The sequence below is a fragment of the Python bivittatus genome, unplaced genomic scaffold (assembly GCF_059951505.1).
Source record: "Python bivittatus isolate LINGU-HERP-01145 unplaced genomic scaffold, Pbiv_v1 ctg000480_np1212, whole genome shotgun sequence".
Lineage (NCBI taxonomy): Eukaryota > Metazoa > Chordata > Lepidosauria > Squamata > Pythonidae > Python > Python bivittatus.
In genome coordinates, this window is record NW_028277075.1 from 33204022 (window position 1) to 33221671 (window position 17650).

Consider the following 17650-nt stretch of genomic DNA (forward strand, 5'->3'; position numbering starts at 1 on the left):
TAGGACAGAAATAGGACAGGATGGTTTACTATGTTCCCTGGCTATTTCCCTGGCTGAACTAATCTTAGAAGTGGGCTGTGACTGGTCATCCTGGGTGACTTAGCATCCATAGTGGGGCCCCCATGATAGAGATGGAAAAAACTTTCCACTAGGCTGTGGGCAGAGAGAGTGATATAGTGGTTAAGGTATTGGGCTAGGAGCAGGGAAATCCAGTTTCTAGACTACCATGAGCCAAAGAAGTTCATTGAGGTGATTTGGGCCAGGACTTAGAACAATGGAAAGCTTTCCTGAAAAGAACTGATCTAACCCACCTCATTTCCAAAAAGAATTACATTTAAGAAATCACAATATCAGTCTAATGCCAGAAGCTGGTAAATAATATTTGAACCCTATGGGTGTGAGCTTATTTCCTAAAATAATCTTGGAGAAAGGCACACATATTCTACTTTAACATCTCATATCAGTTTGTCCTTACCCCTGTCTACTATTTTGTCTTGGCCTATACCATTTTCTGGAATATGCCCTTGTGTGCCATTCAGAGGTCAAGTGCAGGACATGGACAAAAAAAATGCTTTCTTTTGAGGTAGATATTTCATTTCAAACTCAGGGAAGAATATGACATTGTTCTAGCATAACGTATTTTTGTAAAAAAAAAAAAAAATGCCCTTAATTGGATATAGTAGTAAAATGTAGCAGCTCTTCCCCCCTGCCCTTATTTTATTGCTTCAAAGGAGAGAGACAGGGAAAGAGAGAGAAAAGAGAAAAAACACAAAGACAAAAAATTAAAAAAGGGATACAACAAAAACATTTTACATATAGAAATTCAGCTTGCTTTTTAAATACTTCATTAAACCTTGATAACATGGAATAATGTTAATCAGCCTTCCTATTACTCTGATAGAATTTTTTTGGCCTCTCCACTGAATTTGAGACTGCATAAACAAAATAAAACACAAAGGATTTTAGATAAAGGTGTTCAAGCAGAAACCTCTAGCTCATAATCAAATCCAAGTTCAGAAACTAGAGCAAGTCCTCTATTTCAGACATAGATTTAGGTGGTAATAGTATAATCCTACTACATCAAGAAGCAAGTGAGATTTGTTTTTGAGCTAACAGCAGTATTTTAATTTTTCAGGTTGTCACCTGCTGCTTATTATGCCCAGAGAATGATCCAGTATCTTTCACGCAGAGATAGCATTCGCCAGCGCTCCATGCGGTATCAGCAAAATCGCCTCCGCTCTTCCTCATCTTCTGCTTCCACTTCTGAGAATGCAGGTCCATCTGTAGAAGGAAATGATTTGGAATTTGAAGATTTTGAGTAAGTTCTTTATTCCAACACAACGAACTAATTATTATATCTTTTGTCTGCTGTTTATTTTTTTTTGAAATGCCTTGTATATTTTATAAAGAGAGCAGGTTGAATACATTTTCCTCAAAATTAGAATCTATAGTACTGATTAATTTGGCCTTTTTAATACATGGAAGACAAATTGTACCCACTGCTGCCCTCTCTGACTTTTCAAGCTGTTTGTCATTTGGATGACAAATTAAGTAAGCAGAATACTGGGAATCTGTTCAGCTGTCAAAATCAAAATATCAGTCAAAAAGAGTTGTGGTTTTTTGTTAGTTGTTTCAGTAAATATAGAAATTTGGGCATTAAAATATGTAATTTACACTGAATGAATATTTATTTATTTGTTGCTTCCTTCCTACATTCCTTCAGTTTATAAGGCTGCCCACTTACCAAGCTACTCTGAGAGGCTTACAAAAGGATTAAAAAGATCAGAATAGAAAGAAAAGAACCACAACAATAAAAACAACTGTGCCAGGAGGAGACAGATGCCTAGAACAGAAATTTAGTGAGTTCCCATATCATCCAAGCTCAGGGCCTGTGGGAAAAGCCACATCTTGAAGACCTGACTAAAGGACAGCACTGGGTTGGGAATATGTGGTGGTGGTAGTGGGAGATTCCAAAGGGTAGATGTAGCAACAGCAACAGCTTTATAGAAGAACACTAGCACGTTGAATTGCACATAGAAACTCACTGGTAACCAGTGCAGCTAAAAAAATAGATCAAATGGGCATGTTGAAGTGTGCCCAAAACTACTCATACTGCTGTATTCTGGACCAGGTGTAGCTTCTAAATAGTCTTCACTCCATGCAGTGCAGTGTATTGCAGTAATCCAAATAAGAGGTGGCTAAGGCATGAGTGGCAGCAAGCAAAGCTTCCAGATCCAGGAATTGGTGCAGTTGGTGCTTAAGATGGATTTGTGCAAAGGCCCTCCTACTGTAGGTCAATAAATTAAAGCAAATTGACAAAGCAATAAAGCAATCAATTTTCCTGTAATTCAAGTGACTCCTGGTGACTACATGGAGTCTTTCTTGTGAACAATATGGAAGTGCTTTCTCATTGTCTTCTTCCAATATTTTTGAAACTTCTGGTCTGACCTACAGCCCTGGATTTCCTGCTGATCTCTCATCTAAGTAGGTCTGACCCAGCTTCTTTTTTTAAAAAAAAATCCAGGATCATCTAAATGCTGCTGTTGAGTGATAGATAAAGAAACAGAAAAGAAGGAAAATGAGGAGGGAGAGGGAAAAAGTATTCATGTGTATGGAATTTTGTTTTATTTGCCTTTCATGATAGTATTGTTTGGATCTCAGCAATTTTTATAGTTTTTATCACCATATTAGCCTAATAAAGTTACTAATTTAATATAGATTTTGCAATTTTTCACTCTTTCTTGCAGATATTCTTCTCTATGTATGTAATCCCCATTTTTGTAATATATTAAGTGCAAGGTACTTTGGAGGACACCTACTCAGTACCTCAGCAACCCTATAAACTAGTGATTGCATAAGACAGTGTTTCTCAACCTTGGCAACTTTAAGATGTGTGGACTTCAAATCCCAGAATTCCTCAGCCAGCATTGTTTACTGTAAACAATGTTATGATTGAACATGCTTCTGATCTTGTATATTCTTGGTCTGGAATTGAGCTAGTCACTAAAAATAGAAGTTTATATTGCCATTCCAATCATGACTAAGTCCCTGATTGGAAATAAAGACTATACTAATTTCAGTCTACCTAGATAGCCTGTTTGTTTGCTTAGTCTCTCATGTATCTCAGATAATTGATCTGAGAGTCTTCATTGATTATGGTGGGCAAAAATTTGGCAGATAAATCTGTCTTCATATTTTCATATTACCAGTAAATATCTGCAGCTTGTTATTGTTTGATCATTCAGTCTTTTATGATTCTTTGTGATACAGTGGGCATACTTTTGCTAGGATTGTGTATCAGTGACTGCTTCTTTAAGTTTTTATAAGCTTATGCTTGGGTCATCTATGATATATGTCTCTTTGTCTTCTGCCAATCTTTTTCAATTGCCTGCCATTTCTCTGAGTGATGGGTTCCTATCTAGTGACTATTGCCTTCACATTATGTCTCCAAAATATTTAAGCTTTAGCTTCTTTATAAGTGCTTTCAGTAAGCAGCCTGGTTTTACTACATCTAATATTGAATTATTTGTTCATTTTCTAGTCCAAGGTCTTCTCCACAATTTTCTCCAACACCACAATTCAAATACATTAATTTTTCTTTGTTCATCCTTTCTGATGGTCCAGTTTCACAGCTATATAATATAACTGAAAAACCATGACCTTGATAGTATGTCCCTCTGTTGTTAATGTGTTTCTTCACTTTAATATTTTATCTAGATCAGTCATAATGTTTTTCCCAGGTAACAGCTCTCCATTTATTTCATGACTATAGTTATCATCCCTGTGAATTTTTGAGTCCAGGAAGATAAATAAATCTGCAGCTAGATGTCTTCTTAACTCAAAACTATATCTCCTCCCAGAGTAGACAGATATTTTCCATGGTATTCAGTATTCCTGTTATATCCTCCTTCATCTCCTGTTTAGAATACAGTCTAAAGTATTGTAAAGCATTTGTAAAGTAAAGTATTCGTTTATTTGATATCTAAGCAGACTGGGATCAGCTATTGTTTGTTCAATACTTTGCAGAGTCCTTAGTGCCATTGTAGCACAGCCTTCTGCAACCCTCATCTATGTTTGCAGACTCCATGATTTCACTGCTATTCCCTCACGTTTTAACCTTTGTTTAGGCCACCCATCCACCTTTTTACCCTTTTTACCTTATTATATGGTCTGTGAGTTGGCGTAATAAAGTTATTTCCTCAGTGTGTAAGAGCAGATGATTATGATTACATATATGCTGTATCTTTCTCCTTGTGTAAAGAGTCAAAGAGGCTTACTATAATAAAATGAAACATATAAGACGCAACAATAAAATCAATAGGATTTCAATCAGAAATGAACTCAAAACAGAAAAATCCATTCTAATGGTTAAATGCTTGATGAAAGATGTATTTTACTATTTTCCAACTATTGAGAGAGTGGGAACCGAATGCATTTCCCTGGGGAAAGCATTCAATAGCCTGGGAATCAAATCAGAGGAAGCCCCGTCTTAAATACCAGACAGCCAAGTTTTTGGCAGTAGAAGCATCTTCAGAAGGATCTGTCCTGCTGATCTAGAGTTCTGTGAAACAGCATTTGTCTCCTTTTGTTTTTGTTATTAAATTGCCTGTCTTTTCAATAAACAAAGTTATCAAGCATGCAATGTATCAGTATGAAAAAATAATCACTCCCTTAGTTTAGTCAATCCAGTTAAAGGAATAATTAGGCCCAATTGTCTAAGTACTTCATTAAACAATCAACCAATTAGAGTTGATATGGACCACCCTACTCTCTATAATTCTGATAAACTTTGGGTCCCTTCATCATAGTGAAGTTCTCACTACACAGATTTTAGAGGCAAGTCATGCCCCATTCAGATTTTTAAAGACCTTTGTAATAAAGACATCGATGCCTATCAGTTTGGAAAAGGTTACAAAATAATTTCTAAAACTGGGGATCTGCCAGTTCACAGTCAGAAACTTAGGGCTGAAAGAAGCTTTGGGATAGAGTGAATCTGTCATCATGTCATATTTATTCTGAGAGCACAGCATAAAATCATCCAAGATGTCACAAAGAAACCCAGAATAACATTTTAAGTTTGCCAAAAAGTGCTTGGAGTCTCCTGACAGCTGGAGGAATATTGTATGGACAGATAAGTCAGAAGTGAAACTTTTTAGGCTATGTGGGTATTGTTACAGAAATCATAACACTGCATTTTCCAGCTGTCAAGTAAGGAGGTGTAATGTCATGATTTCAAGATGAAAGACAGCTGGGTGACTTTGGGCCAGTCACTCACTCTCAGCTATGCCACCTCACAGGGTGGTTGTTGTAGAGAAAATACGAGATGAGAACATTATGGATGCTATCTTGAGTTGTACAAAATAAAGATGGGATATTATAATAATGATAATGAGAATAATGTTTTGCTGCCTCATCAACATGCCATTATTGAAAGAAGCATAAATTCTGTGGAAGAATATCAGATGATCAGCTGAAGTTGAAGCATAAGTGTGTATCATAGCAAGACAGAGATCCCAAACATAGAATCATGTCTACTAGGGAACAGATGAAGAAGCCAAAATCCTATGTTTTGGAATGCTAAGTCCAGACCTAATTCCCAGAGAACTGCTGCAGTTCATGTTAGAAAACCCACAAATGTTACTGAGTTGAAGCAATTCCCCACATTTCTACACAGCAATGTGAGCTGCTGCTCACCAAATACAGAAAGTATTTGGTTGCAGTTATTGACTCTAAAGGTGGAACAAACATTTACTGAATCTAATTGCTTTTACACACTTCACATCACATATTAGCTGACTTTGTTTATGAAATTAAGAAAACAAGTATCAAACTTTGATGTAATTTGTTCACTCAGATTCCCTTTATATATCAGTAAGACTCACATGAAATCCCAGGCAAATACTTTTTCCTAGAACTGTAACTGGGCATTTTCCTAGTAGGAGAAGAAACTCTTTTAGATACTTTGTCCATTGTTCTTGCTGCACATCTGAATTTAGAATACAGAGCTACAGAGTTATTTTAATTGAGATTCTGAATAAGATCTGTAAAGTATGATCCTCAAAAAACAGTCTCCAGCTGAGTCTGGAGGGCTCCTTTGCAATCTCTACTCATTTTGTAGTGCTACCAGTTGGGATAGAAATGCCAGCCTTTTGTACCCTTCTATTGCTGTTAAATACCTCTTGAACTTGATCATCTGAGCTTGCACCTTCTCCTAGAACAGCAGGGAATGATCTTCTGGAAAGAGAATTTATGGTAAAAGAAAACTCCTTGTTCTTTGGAGCTGTCATTTCATGTGCCAGCAATTAACCCCTCGGAAGCACAGGAGAAAGAATGTATCTTCCCCTTTTCATTGTAGTTTTGTTTGTGTAAAATGTAAATGAGGGGACAGATGTAGAAGCATCAGACGCCTAATAGCTTTCCCTAAACAACACCATGGGCTGCAGGAGTAGGAGTGAGGCAGTCTGCTGGAGCCTATTGTGATGGGGAGAGCTCAGCAAGAACAATCCTCAGTTATTTCCATTACTGCCTCTTATTCGTTCTTCTAGGGAAAGAGATTTGACTGCTCAAAGGCATCATACATTCTTCATTCACAGAGCTAGGTAGATACCTGTGGGGAAATGTGTTCCCTTGCAGATAATATTCACAGAAGGAAGGATTCCATTCAGGAGAGTGATTCAGTCAACCGTACTAAGGCTGCTTTTGATTTCATGCTGAGTGTGGAAAAAAAGGTGCTTCTGTTGTATGCACTAGCTCTGCTTTTTGGTAACACATTCCATTGTGATCTTTGCCTCTCTGTGTATTTGAGATATTCTGTCCTTTCTGCGCACTTTCCCTCTTTGACTAATGAAGAATCTGGTAGAAGACTCTTTGTGGTAGAGTCTTTTTCCTCTGAGATTTCACAGAAAAGATTTCTGTTGCTGGCTTCCTTCGCCTCCTTTCTTTCCATATGTTTACATTTACACTAACCCTTTCCAAGATGGAAAAGCAATGCAGGCATCTCTTTTACTTTTTCAAGGGTAGAGAGGGTAATATATCTTTCCTTTTCTCTCTCTTAGATGTTTTAAGGCCTAAAGATGTAAAATGATTAGAAGTAAATCATATATGGCACAAAATTGTCAATAGATGTTTTGAAACCATAGATTAGGTCGCTTTTATGGTCTTGGAAAATGACCTCAGTCATTTGGTGTTTCCTCTCTTTTGTGTGACATGCTTTAAAATTTTGAATACAGTGGAACCCCGAGTTACGAATTTAATCTGTTCTGTGACTCTGGTTGCAACTTGAATTGGTCGCAACACGAGGCAAATTTTCCCATAAGGTTCAGTGTAATTACTGTTAATCCGTTCCGGCATCCGCGAACTACACGTCAGGGGCGGAAAAACGGCCGTGGACCACACGGCAGGGCGGAAAAATGGCCGCGGACCACGTGTCAGGGGCGGAAAAATGGCCGCGGACCACATGTCAGGGGCGGAAAATGGCCACGGACCATGCGGCAGGGCGGAAAAACGGCCGCAGACCACGTGGAATGGGCGGAAAAACGGCCGCGGACCACGTGGAACGGGCAGAAAATGGCCGCGGACCATGTGGAACGGGCGGAAAATGGCCGCGGATCCAGTTCGTAAGTCGAGGCGAGTTCACAAGTCGAGGTAAATTTTTGGGGCCGGAGCTGATTGTATCTCGAAAAATTCGTAAGTAGGGGCGTTCGTAACTAGAGGCACCACTGTACTTTATTCTACTGTTTCCTAGGTTAGGTGAGAACATTCTTTATTTTCATAACCCAGCCAATTTATTGCTGATGAAGGAATGTTAGTTTCTCATATCCATATAGTTATCTAGGTGGATAGAGAGCTTTGGGGCTCTTTCTACCCCAAAGAAGACATTCCATTTAACTGGATCGAGAGTTTTGAGGAGGAAAACATCACTCTATTTAAACTACAATTTGTTTTTTTCCTCCTAACGGACAGATTACAGAGTTCATAGTTTGCATCAAAATTCTCCAGATATAAAAAATTCATTTTTTACATACATGGATGCAAGGTATTATATTTGATCTCTGTGGAGCATTTCTCTGGATCTGTTGAAATGTTTCTGCTTGCTTATTTACTTATTTATTAGTCATTGCTCAATTCTGCCATCTATCTTCAGCAAGTGATGAAGAATATGTAGATTTTATTTTTTGGCACCAACTGAGATACAGATATATGAGACTGTATTGTTTTACTGTCTGAAAGCCTCCTCTGATATTGTTCATCACTCTTCAATTAACTCTGACTGCCTGCCCACCTTCAAGAATCAGCTACTTAATATATATTATAGATCAAAAACCACTTAGTACAAAATTCCTTGTTTAAAATTCATCCTTTCATTCTGTGGGCCTTCTTTTATTCTAACTGTTGCAGGATAATTTAGCTCATTAACAGGAACATGTTTTATGCCTCACCTCAGTTATATGAGTTTCCCCCTTTCCTCTTGAAACAATTGTGTGACTGAACCATTTCTTTGTTCTTATATATCTGAAGAATGTGATATAGGGGGATTTTTTTATTAGCACACATCAGACAAATGAACTGACCTGAAGTGTCTGTGTAATTATTAATCATTTATAGAATGCTCATATTAATTACATCAGGATAAGATATATGCTATACTTTCAGACTTACAGTGTGAGACAGGGAAAGACAGTTGTCCAGATAATCAGTTTAATAATGCCAAATAAATCTGATTGTCAAAACCCTCAGTTTTTATGGGACATTGCTTAAAAACAACATAAATCCATTGAAGAGAAAAAAAACCCTCTATCTCATTGTATATGCATAAAATTCAGAAATAGCCCTTTGATGAACAGAACAGTTTTCTAATAGTGAAAATACACCTTTTGCATCAAGTCCATTCTCATGAATATTGACAGAGAACAGATAGAAAACTATTTAGTTGATAAGTCTGAATTTGATTTTTTTTCTGAAAAACTTTAAATGCCAATGGCTAAAATCATTGGAAGCTTTGCCAGTCTTCCACCATGTTGTTTCTTGACATCTTTTTTTTTTAAGTATGGTACCAGAGGAAGAGAAAGTATATCTGTTAGGTGGTAAAAGTAGGCTAGTTTTTGAAGATTGGTGGTTGAAGTATGATGCATAAGGGAGAGGTGAAAGAGAGAATGTACTCTGTGTATTGAAATAATAAAGATACTGTGTGATGAAAGAGAAATGGTAGAAACAGACACAGGATGTACCCGAAGTGATCAAATTGATATTGTATGCTGGCTGGAGGGACAACAAGCAGCGATTGCAGAAAATCATGAGCAGTGTGGGCAGCAGTGGAGTGAAGAAGCAAGAAATTGCTTTCTACAGAACCATAAAGACCTAAGCTGGCATAGAGTGGTGAATCAGTGAGTTCTGTAGGCCAGATTCCAGCAGCCACCACAAAAGCAGTGGAAGATAAACCTGCAGACTGGGAGAGGAAGCAGAAGCTGAGAGTGGCTGCCATCAGACTCCAAAAAGTTGTTTAGGGAAAAGGAAAAGGATCATAAAAAAACAAAGAGGAATTGGGACACGGCCCTGTGAGCAGAATGAGAGATGTGGATGAGAGCATTGTAGAGTCAAAGAGACAAGAAGAGAAGATCTGATTAACAGAGGGGATTAGGGAAAGGAAGAACAGAAGAAGCTTGAGATGATTGAACAGTTGGAGATCAGAGAATATATATGCTGGAGGAGAGAATATACAGGTGAAACTCGAAAAATTAGAATATCGTGCAAATGTTCATTTATGTCAGTATGGCAACTCAAAAGGTGAAACCAATATATGAGATAGACGCATTACATGCAAAGCGAGATATGTCAAGCCTTACTTTGGTATAATTGTGATGATTATGGCATACAGCTTATGAAAACCCCAAATTCACAATCTCAGAAAATTAGAATATTACATGACATCAATAACACAAGGATTGGAAATAGAACAATATCGGACCTCTGCAAAGTATAAGCATGCATATGTACTCAGTACTTGGTTTGGGCCCCTTTTGCAGCAATGACTGCCGCAATGCGGCATGGCATGGATGCTATCAGCCTGTGGCGCTGCTGAGGTGTTATGGAAGACCAGGATGCTTCAATAGCGGCCTTCAGCTCCACTGCATTGTTCGGTCTCATGTCTCTCATCTTTCTCTTGGCAATGCCCCATAGATTCTCTATGGGGTTCAGGTCAGGCGAGTTTGCTGGCCAATCAAGCACAGTAATCCCATGGTCATTGAACCAGGTTTTGGTACTTTTGGCAGTGTGGGCAGGTGCCAAGTCTTGCTGGAAAATGAAGTCAGCATCCCCATAAAGCTCGTCTGCGGAAGGAAGCATGAAGTGCTCCAAAATCTCCTGGTAGATGGCTGCGTTGACCCTGGACTTAATGAAGCACAGTGGACCAACACCAGCAGATGACATGGCTCCCCAAATCAACACAGACTGTGGAAACTTCAGACTGGACTTTAAGCATCGTGCATTGTGTGCCTCTCCATTCTTCCTCCAGACTCTGGGTCCTTGGTTCCCAAATGAGATGCAAAAGTTGCTCTCATCAGAAAAGAGGACTTTGGACCACTGGGCAACAGACCAGTTCTTTTTTTCTGTAGCCCAGGTAAGACGCTTCTGACGTTGTTTGTTGTTCAGGAGCGGCTTGACAAGAGGAATACGACATTTGAAGCCCATGTCCAGGATCCGTCTGTGTGTGGTGGCTCTTGATGCACTAACTCCAGCCTCAGTCTACTCCTTGTGAAAGTCCCCAACACTTTTGAATGGCCTTTTCCTGACAATCCTCTCCAGGCTGCGGTCATCCATGCTGCTTGTGCACCTTTTTCTACCACACTTTTCCCTTCCACATAACCTTCTATTGATGTGCTTTGATACAGCACTTTGGGAACATCCAACTTCTTTTGCAATTACCTTTTGGGGCTTTCCCTCCTTATGGAGGGTGTCAGTGATGGTTTTCTGCACAACTGTCAGGTCAGCAGTCTTTCCCATGCTTGTGATTCCTACTGAACCAGCCTGAGAGACCATTTAAAGGCTCAGGAACCCTTTGCAGGTGTTATGGATTCATTAGCTGATTAGAGTGGGACACTTTGAGCCTAGAATATTGAACCTTTTCACACTATTCTAATTTTCTGAGATTGTGAATTTGGGGTTTTCATAAGCTGTACGCCATAATCATCACAATTATACCAAAGTAAGGCTTGACATATCTCGCTTTGCATGTAATGCATCTATCTCATATATTGGTTTCACCTTTTGAGTTGCCATACTGACATAAATGAACATTTGCACGATATTCTAATTTTTCGAGTTTCATCTGTACAGAGGCATATTAACTGAAATCAGGAATGCAGTTGGAGAGAAGGTGGACAGCTGAGATTGCTGGTTTGGAAAGAGAGAACAGATGAAGATTGGAATGGAGAGCCAATCTGCTTGTGTTCATGTGGGAAGAGTAAGAGAAGAATGTGGGAGAGAGAAATTGTTATAGAATAAATGGAGGATAAGAAGTAAAAGGGAGTAGAAGGGACGGAGCAGCCAGGGTTAAGAATGCAGAAGATTGCAGTTGAGTAAGAGTTGAAGAAGGGAGCATGGAACTGGAAAGCGGGAGATTGAGAAGCTGGAAGAGGAAAGAGAGGAGGCTTCTCCAGTGTGTGTGTGTGTGAGAGAGAGAGAGCGAGTGAGTAAGCGCAGAATGCTAGTGGAGGAAACAATACTCACCCACTGGTCCAGATGGGAACTGGGCAAATGTGGAGTGATTAGAATGTGGAGAAGGTAGAGACTGTAAAATTTGTTGTTTAAGTGTTGTTTAAGTGTTGTTTAATTGTCTGGAGGGAGAGGGGGCATAACCATACTAATTCTACTAGGTCTTTCAGTGGCCTTCAGTACCAATAACCATCTATCCTTCTGGACCAGCTATGAAAGTTGGAAATTGGGGACATAGTGGATCAATGCTCTCTTAAGTGAGCAGTTCCAGTTGGGAGGAGAGGTCTGCCTTCAGGCACTCCAATAAGGCTGAAGAATGATATGGCTAATGATAATGGATGCTCGCCTACAGGTAGTCCTTGCTTAATGATCATTTGTTTAGTGACTGTTCAAAGTCACAACAGTGCTGAAAGCTACTTATGACTGGTCCTCACACTTACAACCATTGGAGCATCCCCACAGTCATGTGATCGCAGTCTGGGCACTAGCAACCAGCTCACATGATGGTTGCAGCATCTTGGGGTCATGTGATCACAATTTGCAACCTTTCCAGCCAGCTTCTGGCAAGTAAAATCAATGGGGAGCCACATGATTTGCTTAGCAACCGTGTGATTCACTTAATAGCTGTGGTGATTCACTTAATGACTGCTACAAAAAATGTTGTAAAATCAGGTGTGCTTATGTGATGCCTTGCTTAATGACTGCCCAGCTGTGGAAGAGCAGGCTGCTTAACAAAATTGCAGGCACCTGTGCTGCCTCCCTCCCCTCCTATTTGAGCCTTCTCCCCAATGGCAGAATGGCAAAGTTGCTTATAAAAGCTACAATCTTGAAACAGGTGGGGGAGGAGATGAGGGGTGTGTTTTGGAAGTGCAACAACAACAACAACAACAACACACAGAGCAGGCTGCCAAATAAAAGAAGGCATTTTTCCTTCACAGAGACTGGATGGTCTAGAGGAAAAGACGCGTAGAGGCAGAGCAAGGAAAAGTGCAAGTATAAAAGCACAATGTGGAAAGTTGCAAGTACTCTACGTGCTGGCCAGTAACAAAGAAGAAAAAAGCAGAAGAAATTCCAGAGAGAGAGGAATTAAGGCACAACAGTGTAAGAAGAAAAAGTTGTTATAGAATAGTTATACAATAGAATATAGTATAGAGAAAATACTGTAATAGTAATAGGAATTGAACAATATAGTAATTGTTATTGTTATAGTAATAGCAATTCACATAGAAGTAATAGTATAGAGTAGTATAGTAATAGTTGTAGAATATAGTAAAGAGAAAATTGTATAGTATCATTAGTAAGAGAAATAGGATAGAGACAATAGAAAACACTCACACATAGACTTGTAAGTTTCATATTTCACTTTTGTATCTTGGATAGTTTTTTCAGAATAAAACATCTTCCTGACCCTTATAGGGAGATATAAAAGTCCAAGTGTCTGGGGTCCAGTGCTTTTGGTGGATCTTTTGAATCTGTGTCAATCTAATTGGGCACAGTTTAAAAAAAGAACCTGTGTCACCTGCTCAATGACAAATTTTCTGGTCCCTATTGTGGTTGTAAGGTGAGGACTACCTGTAAATAAATACCAGCACACCATAGATAACCTCAGTGAGGGTGCTTTTGGACTTGATTTTTTTCTCCCATCTTATTTAATGTCTACATGAAGCCACTGGGAGAAGTCATTTGATAGTTTGGGATTTGATATCATCAATATGATTATGGAGAGAAACAAGTTGAGACTCAACCCTGGGTTGAAACATCTGAAAGCAATGGCTCTGGGACAATGCCAACTTTGGCTTTGGATAGGATTGCACTCTCTCAGAAAGAGCTGGTGTGCACTATAGCAGTGCTTTTGGACTCTCAGCAAGTAGAAGCTTCATCTGGTGCACAAGTTCATGGGACAGAAGGTGCTGGTTGTAATCTCATGAGTAAACCACTGCAATGTACTTTACATGAGACTGCTCTTGAAGGTCACCCAGGAAGTTCAGCTAATGCAAAATGCAATAGCCTGCATGCTAATTAGGACACTATATTGCAGGAGCTGCATGGGTTGCTGGGTTGTTCCTGGGTGTAATTCAAGGTGCTGATGATCACCTTTAATATCCTACTTTCTTTGGGCTTGGTTGTCTTCAAGATCATCTGTTCCAAAGAGAACCTGCCTATAGAGAGTATCTGCTGATAGTTCCCATGCCTCTTCCCCTCCTATGGAATGCTCTCCCACCAGACATGAGACCCACATCCTCACTCCCAATATTCAGGAAGCTGTTAAAAACATGGCTTTTAAAGCACACATTTGGAGACTGAGTTGAGAATGGCAGATATGCCTAAATTGGAATAAGGCTGGCTGCTTTGGTGTCATAAGATGTGGTTTTTATGACAGTATTATGATTATGTTGAATATATGTTCACAGTCTTTTATATATTTAATAATTTTTGTAACTTCTGAATTATTGTAGTTTACTATATACGAGAGGATCAGCAAAGGGCCAGATACCGCCCCTCCTCCACTTTCACAGCTGACAGGTCTGTAGGCCAGGGAACCGTTTCCTGGATCAGGAGGCCCTCCGGTCAGTCACTCACGCCCTCGTCATCTCTTGTTTAGACTACTGCAAAGCACTCTAAATAGGGCTACCCTTGAAGAGTATCTGGAAGCTACAGCTGGTTCAAAATGCAGCTGCATGGATGATATTAGGTGCCCCTAGGATGGCACGTGTAACATCTTTGCTGCGGGAGCTGCATTGGGTTCGTTTGCTTCGGGGTCCAATTCAAGGTGTTGGTTATTAACTTTAAAGCCCTACCTGGCATGGGTCCAAGTTACCTGAGGGACTGTCTCATCTCCATCACATCATTCTTGTCCCACCCAGTCAGGCAGAGCGGGCAAGTTACAGACCCCATCAGTGAGAGAATGTCAGCTGGCAGGGCCCAGGAGGAGAGCCTTCTCTGCCGTTGCCCCCGCCTTCTGGAATATTCTCCCCCCAGAAGTGTGGCGCGCCCCTTCCCTCCTGGCTTTCTGGAAAGAACTGAAGACCTGGTTCTGCCAGCTTGCGTGGGGCAAGAAGAGTTTTAATCAACCTTGGGGGTGGCTGGCGCCCTGATGATGTTCCCTGAGACTAATAATTTTTAGCTACCATCAATTATCTTGGAAGATACTTACTATTTATCTAGGACTAATTCTTACATTGTATTTTTAATTAATATTTATCTTTCCTGTAAACCGCCCAGAGTTGTTTTCTAACAAGATGGGTGGTAACAAATTTGATATATAAATAAATAAATTGCGGCAGTTGTTGGATAGTGCTGGCCCACCAGCAAGGAAGTACCTGATAGAACACACTGCTACCTAGGACACCCTGCCCCTTGCCCCAGGAGTTTGGCTGCTGCCCACCCATTCTTAGCTTGTGTATCATATAAAAACAGGTGGGCCACATTTGGCCCACAGGCTGCAGTTTGCCGATCCCTGGTATATACTATATGTTTTGCGGTAAGATTCTCGGAATCACATGATTGAAATGGCATAGAATCATTTGTAATAAATAAGCAAACTACAAAAGTTAGATGCTTGTTAGTGGAGAAGGACAGGGAGAATAAAAGGATTTCAGATTTTGCAGAATTTGGTAAACACGCAGTATGTACAACACTTATTGGAAACCATCTGGATTTAATAAAAGCTCTATTCTTTATAGAAAAAGTGGAGACTAATGTTTTTTATTTGAAATACATAAGGCAACTTTGTTTCTTATTGTTGTACGGTAGTTTTAGAATGCAGTAGAGGGGATACATTTAGGACTGTTGGGATCAGAGCCTTCATAATTGGAGTCCTAGTTATTAAAAGCAAGAGCTCCACTTACCATCTGTCCTATTTTAAAATACTTTTTCTTACTTCACTTTTCTTTTGATTTCATTTAATTATATACAGTTTGTTGGCCTAGGCTGCCCACTTTTCTGTACAGCTCTTTCTTGATATAAAGTAAATACATTCACAGAAGCAGACTAATAAATGAATGTTAAGAATAATTTTTTAAAAAATACACTATGAGATGCTTGGGAACAATTGATATAAGTCTGTCCCTATTCAGTCCCATGGAATTTTTAATGTTAAATACAGCTCATTTTAAAGCAGAGGAACTCTAATACATTCTTGCAGTTAAATATTCTGTGAGGAAGTTGCTCAGTTCTTGCTTTGGTTATCTGGTATCCTGCCCTACTTCTTTTGTGAATGTATCACCTGAAGGGCTCCGGCTAAGAGAACTTAAGCCTCAAAAACACACCTGAAGTATCCTGACTGTTGCCTTCTAGTTCTAAACCTAAAGACTTATAAATGAGAAGAAAGGAGGGGAAAAGGTACATACACAGCATAAAGCCAGCCACTCTGCAAAAAATGCAAAATTTTTATGTTTTATGTTAGAATAAGCTTCTCCATTGCCACTCTGTCTTTGCCACTATAACTAGGACACAGTACTATTGAGCATATAATGCCTGTGTTCTGGATTCCAGCTTTTCTTAGTTTCTGCTAGCATGGCCAGAGTTTAGAAACATGGAATTTGTTAATATAGATAACTTAGATGGCACCAGCTTACCTATCCCTCCTGATTTAAAAAAAACAAAACCCAAAAAACAAAATCCAACCCTGTAGACAAGCAGGAATAAGAGTTACAGATAGTCCTCACTTATTGACTACTCATCCAGCGACCATTCAAACTTATGACAGTGCTGAAAAATGAGATAACTGGTCTTTGAAGTTGTGACTGTTGCAGTGTCCCTGCGGTCACATGATCGCAATTTGGGTGCTTGGCAACAAGTGCACATTCATGATGGTCACAGCGTACCACAGTCATGTGATCACTAATTGTGACCTTCACACCCAGCTTCTGACAGGCAAAGTCAATGGGGAAGCCAGCAGGAAGTTGTAAGTTATGGGCACGTGACATTGCGCTTAATGACCCACCACTTAGCAATGGAGTTGGTGGTCCCCATTGCAGTCAGTAAATGAGGACTACCTATACTGCTAACAGCAACATTCTATTCCAATACTAAGATGGTGGACTTTACATTGTTAAGCCTTAATAATATTCACTCTTGTACTGGTACTGCCTTCACATATTAGCCATTAACATTTCAGCTCATTTAAATGTCTGTCTGTCTAATGTTCTCCTGAAATTGTGAATGGTCTTGCTTTTTAATATCCTGGTGCAGCTATTAATATGCGATCATTAAATGTTAGATTGGCAGTTTTTAGCAATGTATCATAGGAGACTCATTTCGTTTCTGGGACAGAATTATAGATTTGTGACGTAATTCTTTGGAATTGGTTTTCATGTAGCAGTTCATTAGCATTTAGCAGGGTTCTACTGCAGTGTGTAGCAAATGATCAGGTGATGAATTCTTTTATATTTCATATTTACAAGAGGTTCTTGATCTTATGAAGAACATTCTATATAGTAGAATTTTTTTATTCTTCTTTAAATGTCCCTGTGAGAGGTTATCAAAGCTGACTTTATTTAGTTATTGAGAGAGCCATTAATAATAACTTACCTCAGGCGTAGAACCTGAGTTGATAAATTGGCAACTGGAAAAAAAATGGAGCAATTTTGGTAATTGAGAAAGGCAACCTAAAAATGAGATGTGATTGGCAATCTGGATTTACCTTGTGGCTATTACAGACATTAGAGTCAGTACAAAAAATGAGTTTAGAGTTTTAAGGGAAGAATCTGATTTATTATATTATTGTCATCAAGATAGATTGTTCTTGCATTTTTCTTCTGTTTTTAACTCATCTTAAAATTTTATGACATTTCTGCTTCATCTCTTGGGAGACTATACTTATAGTTTAATACATACAGGAGAATGCTTTTGTGTAGTTTGAATGCTTTTTAAAACATTCAGCACATTTCTCCTTTTTTATGATATTCCAGTAAGAATGCATTTCTTGGTGCTAATGGAA

The 17650-nt window shown here is 39.2% G+C and overlaps 1 protein-coding gene across 3 annotated transcripts in view; it reads left to right on the forward strand.

The window, feature by feature from the left end:
* The window catches only part of AMBRA1 (autophagy and beclin 1 regulator 1), a 166197-nt gene that overhangs the window by 56614 nt on the left and 91933 nt on the right, over positions 1-17650 (forward strand). For all 3 annotated transcript variants that reach the window (XM_007421760.3, XM_088145713.1, XM_088145714.1), the window contains one exon: positions 1136-1318. In XM_007421760.3, the coding sequence (XP_007421822.1) occupies positions 1136-1318 (183 nt within the window). The remainder of the gene's footprint in view (positions 1-1135; positions 1319-17650) is intronic.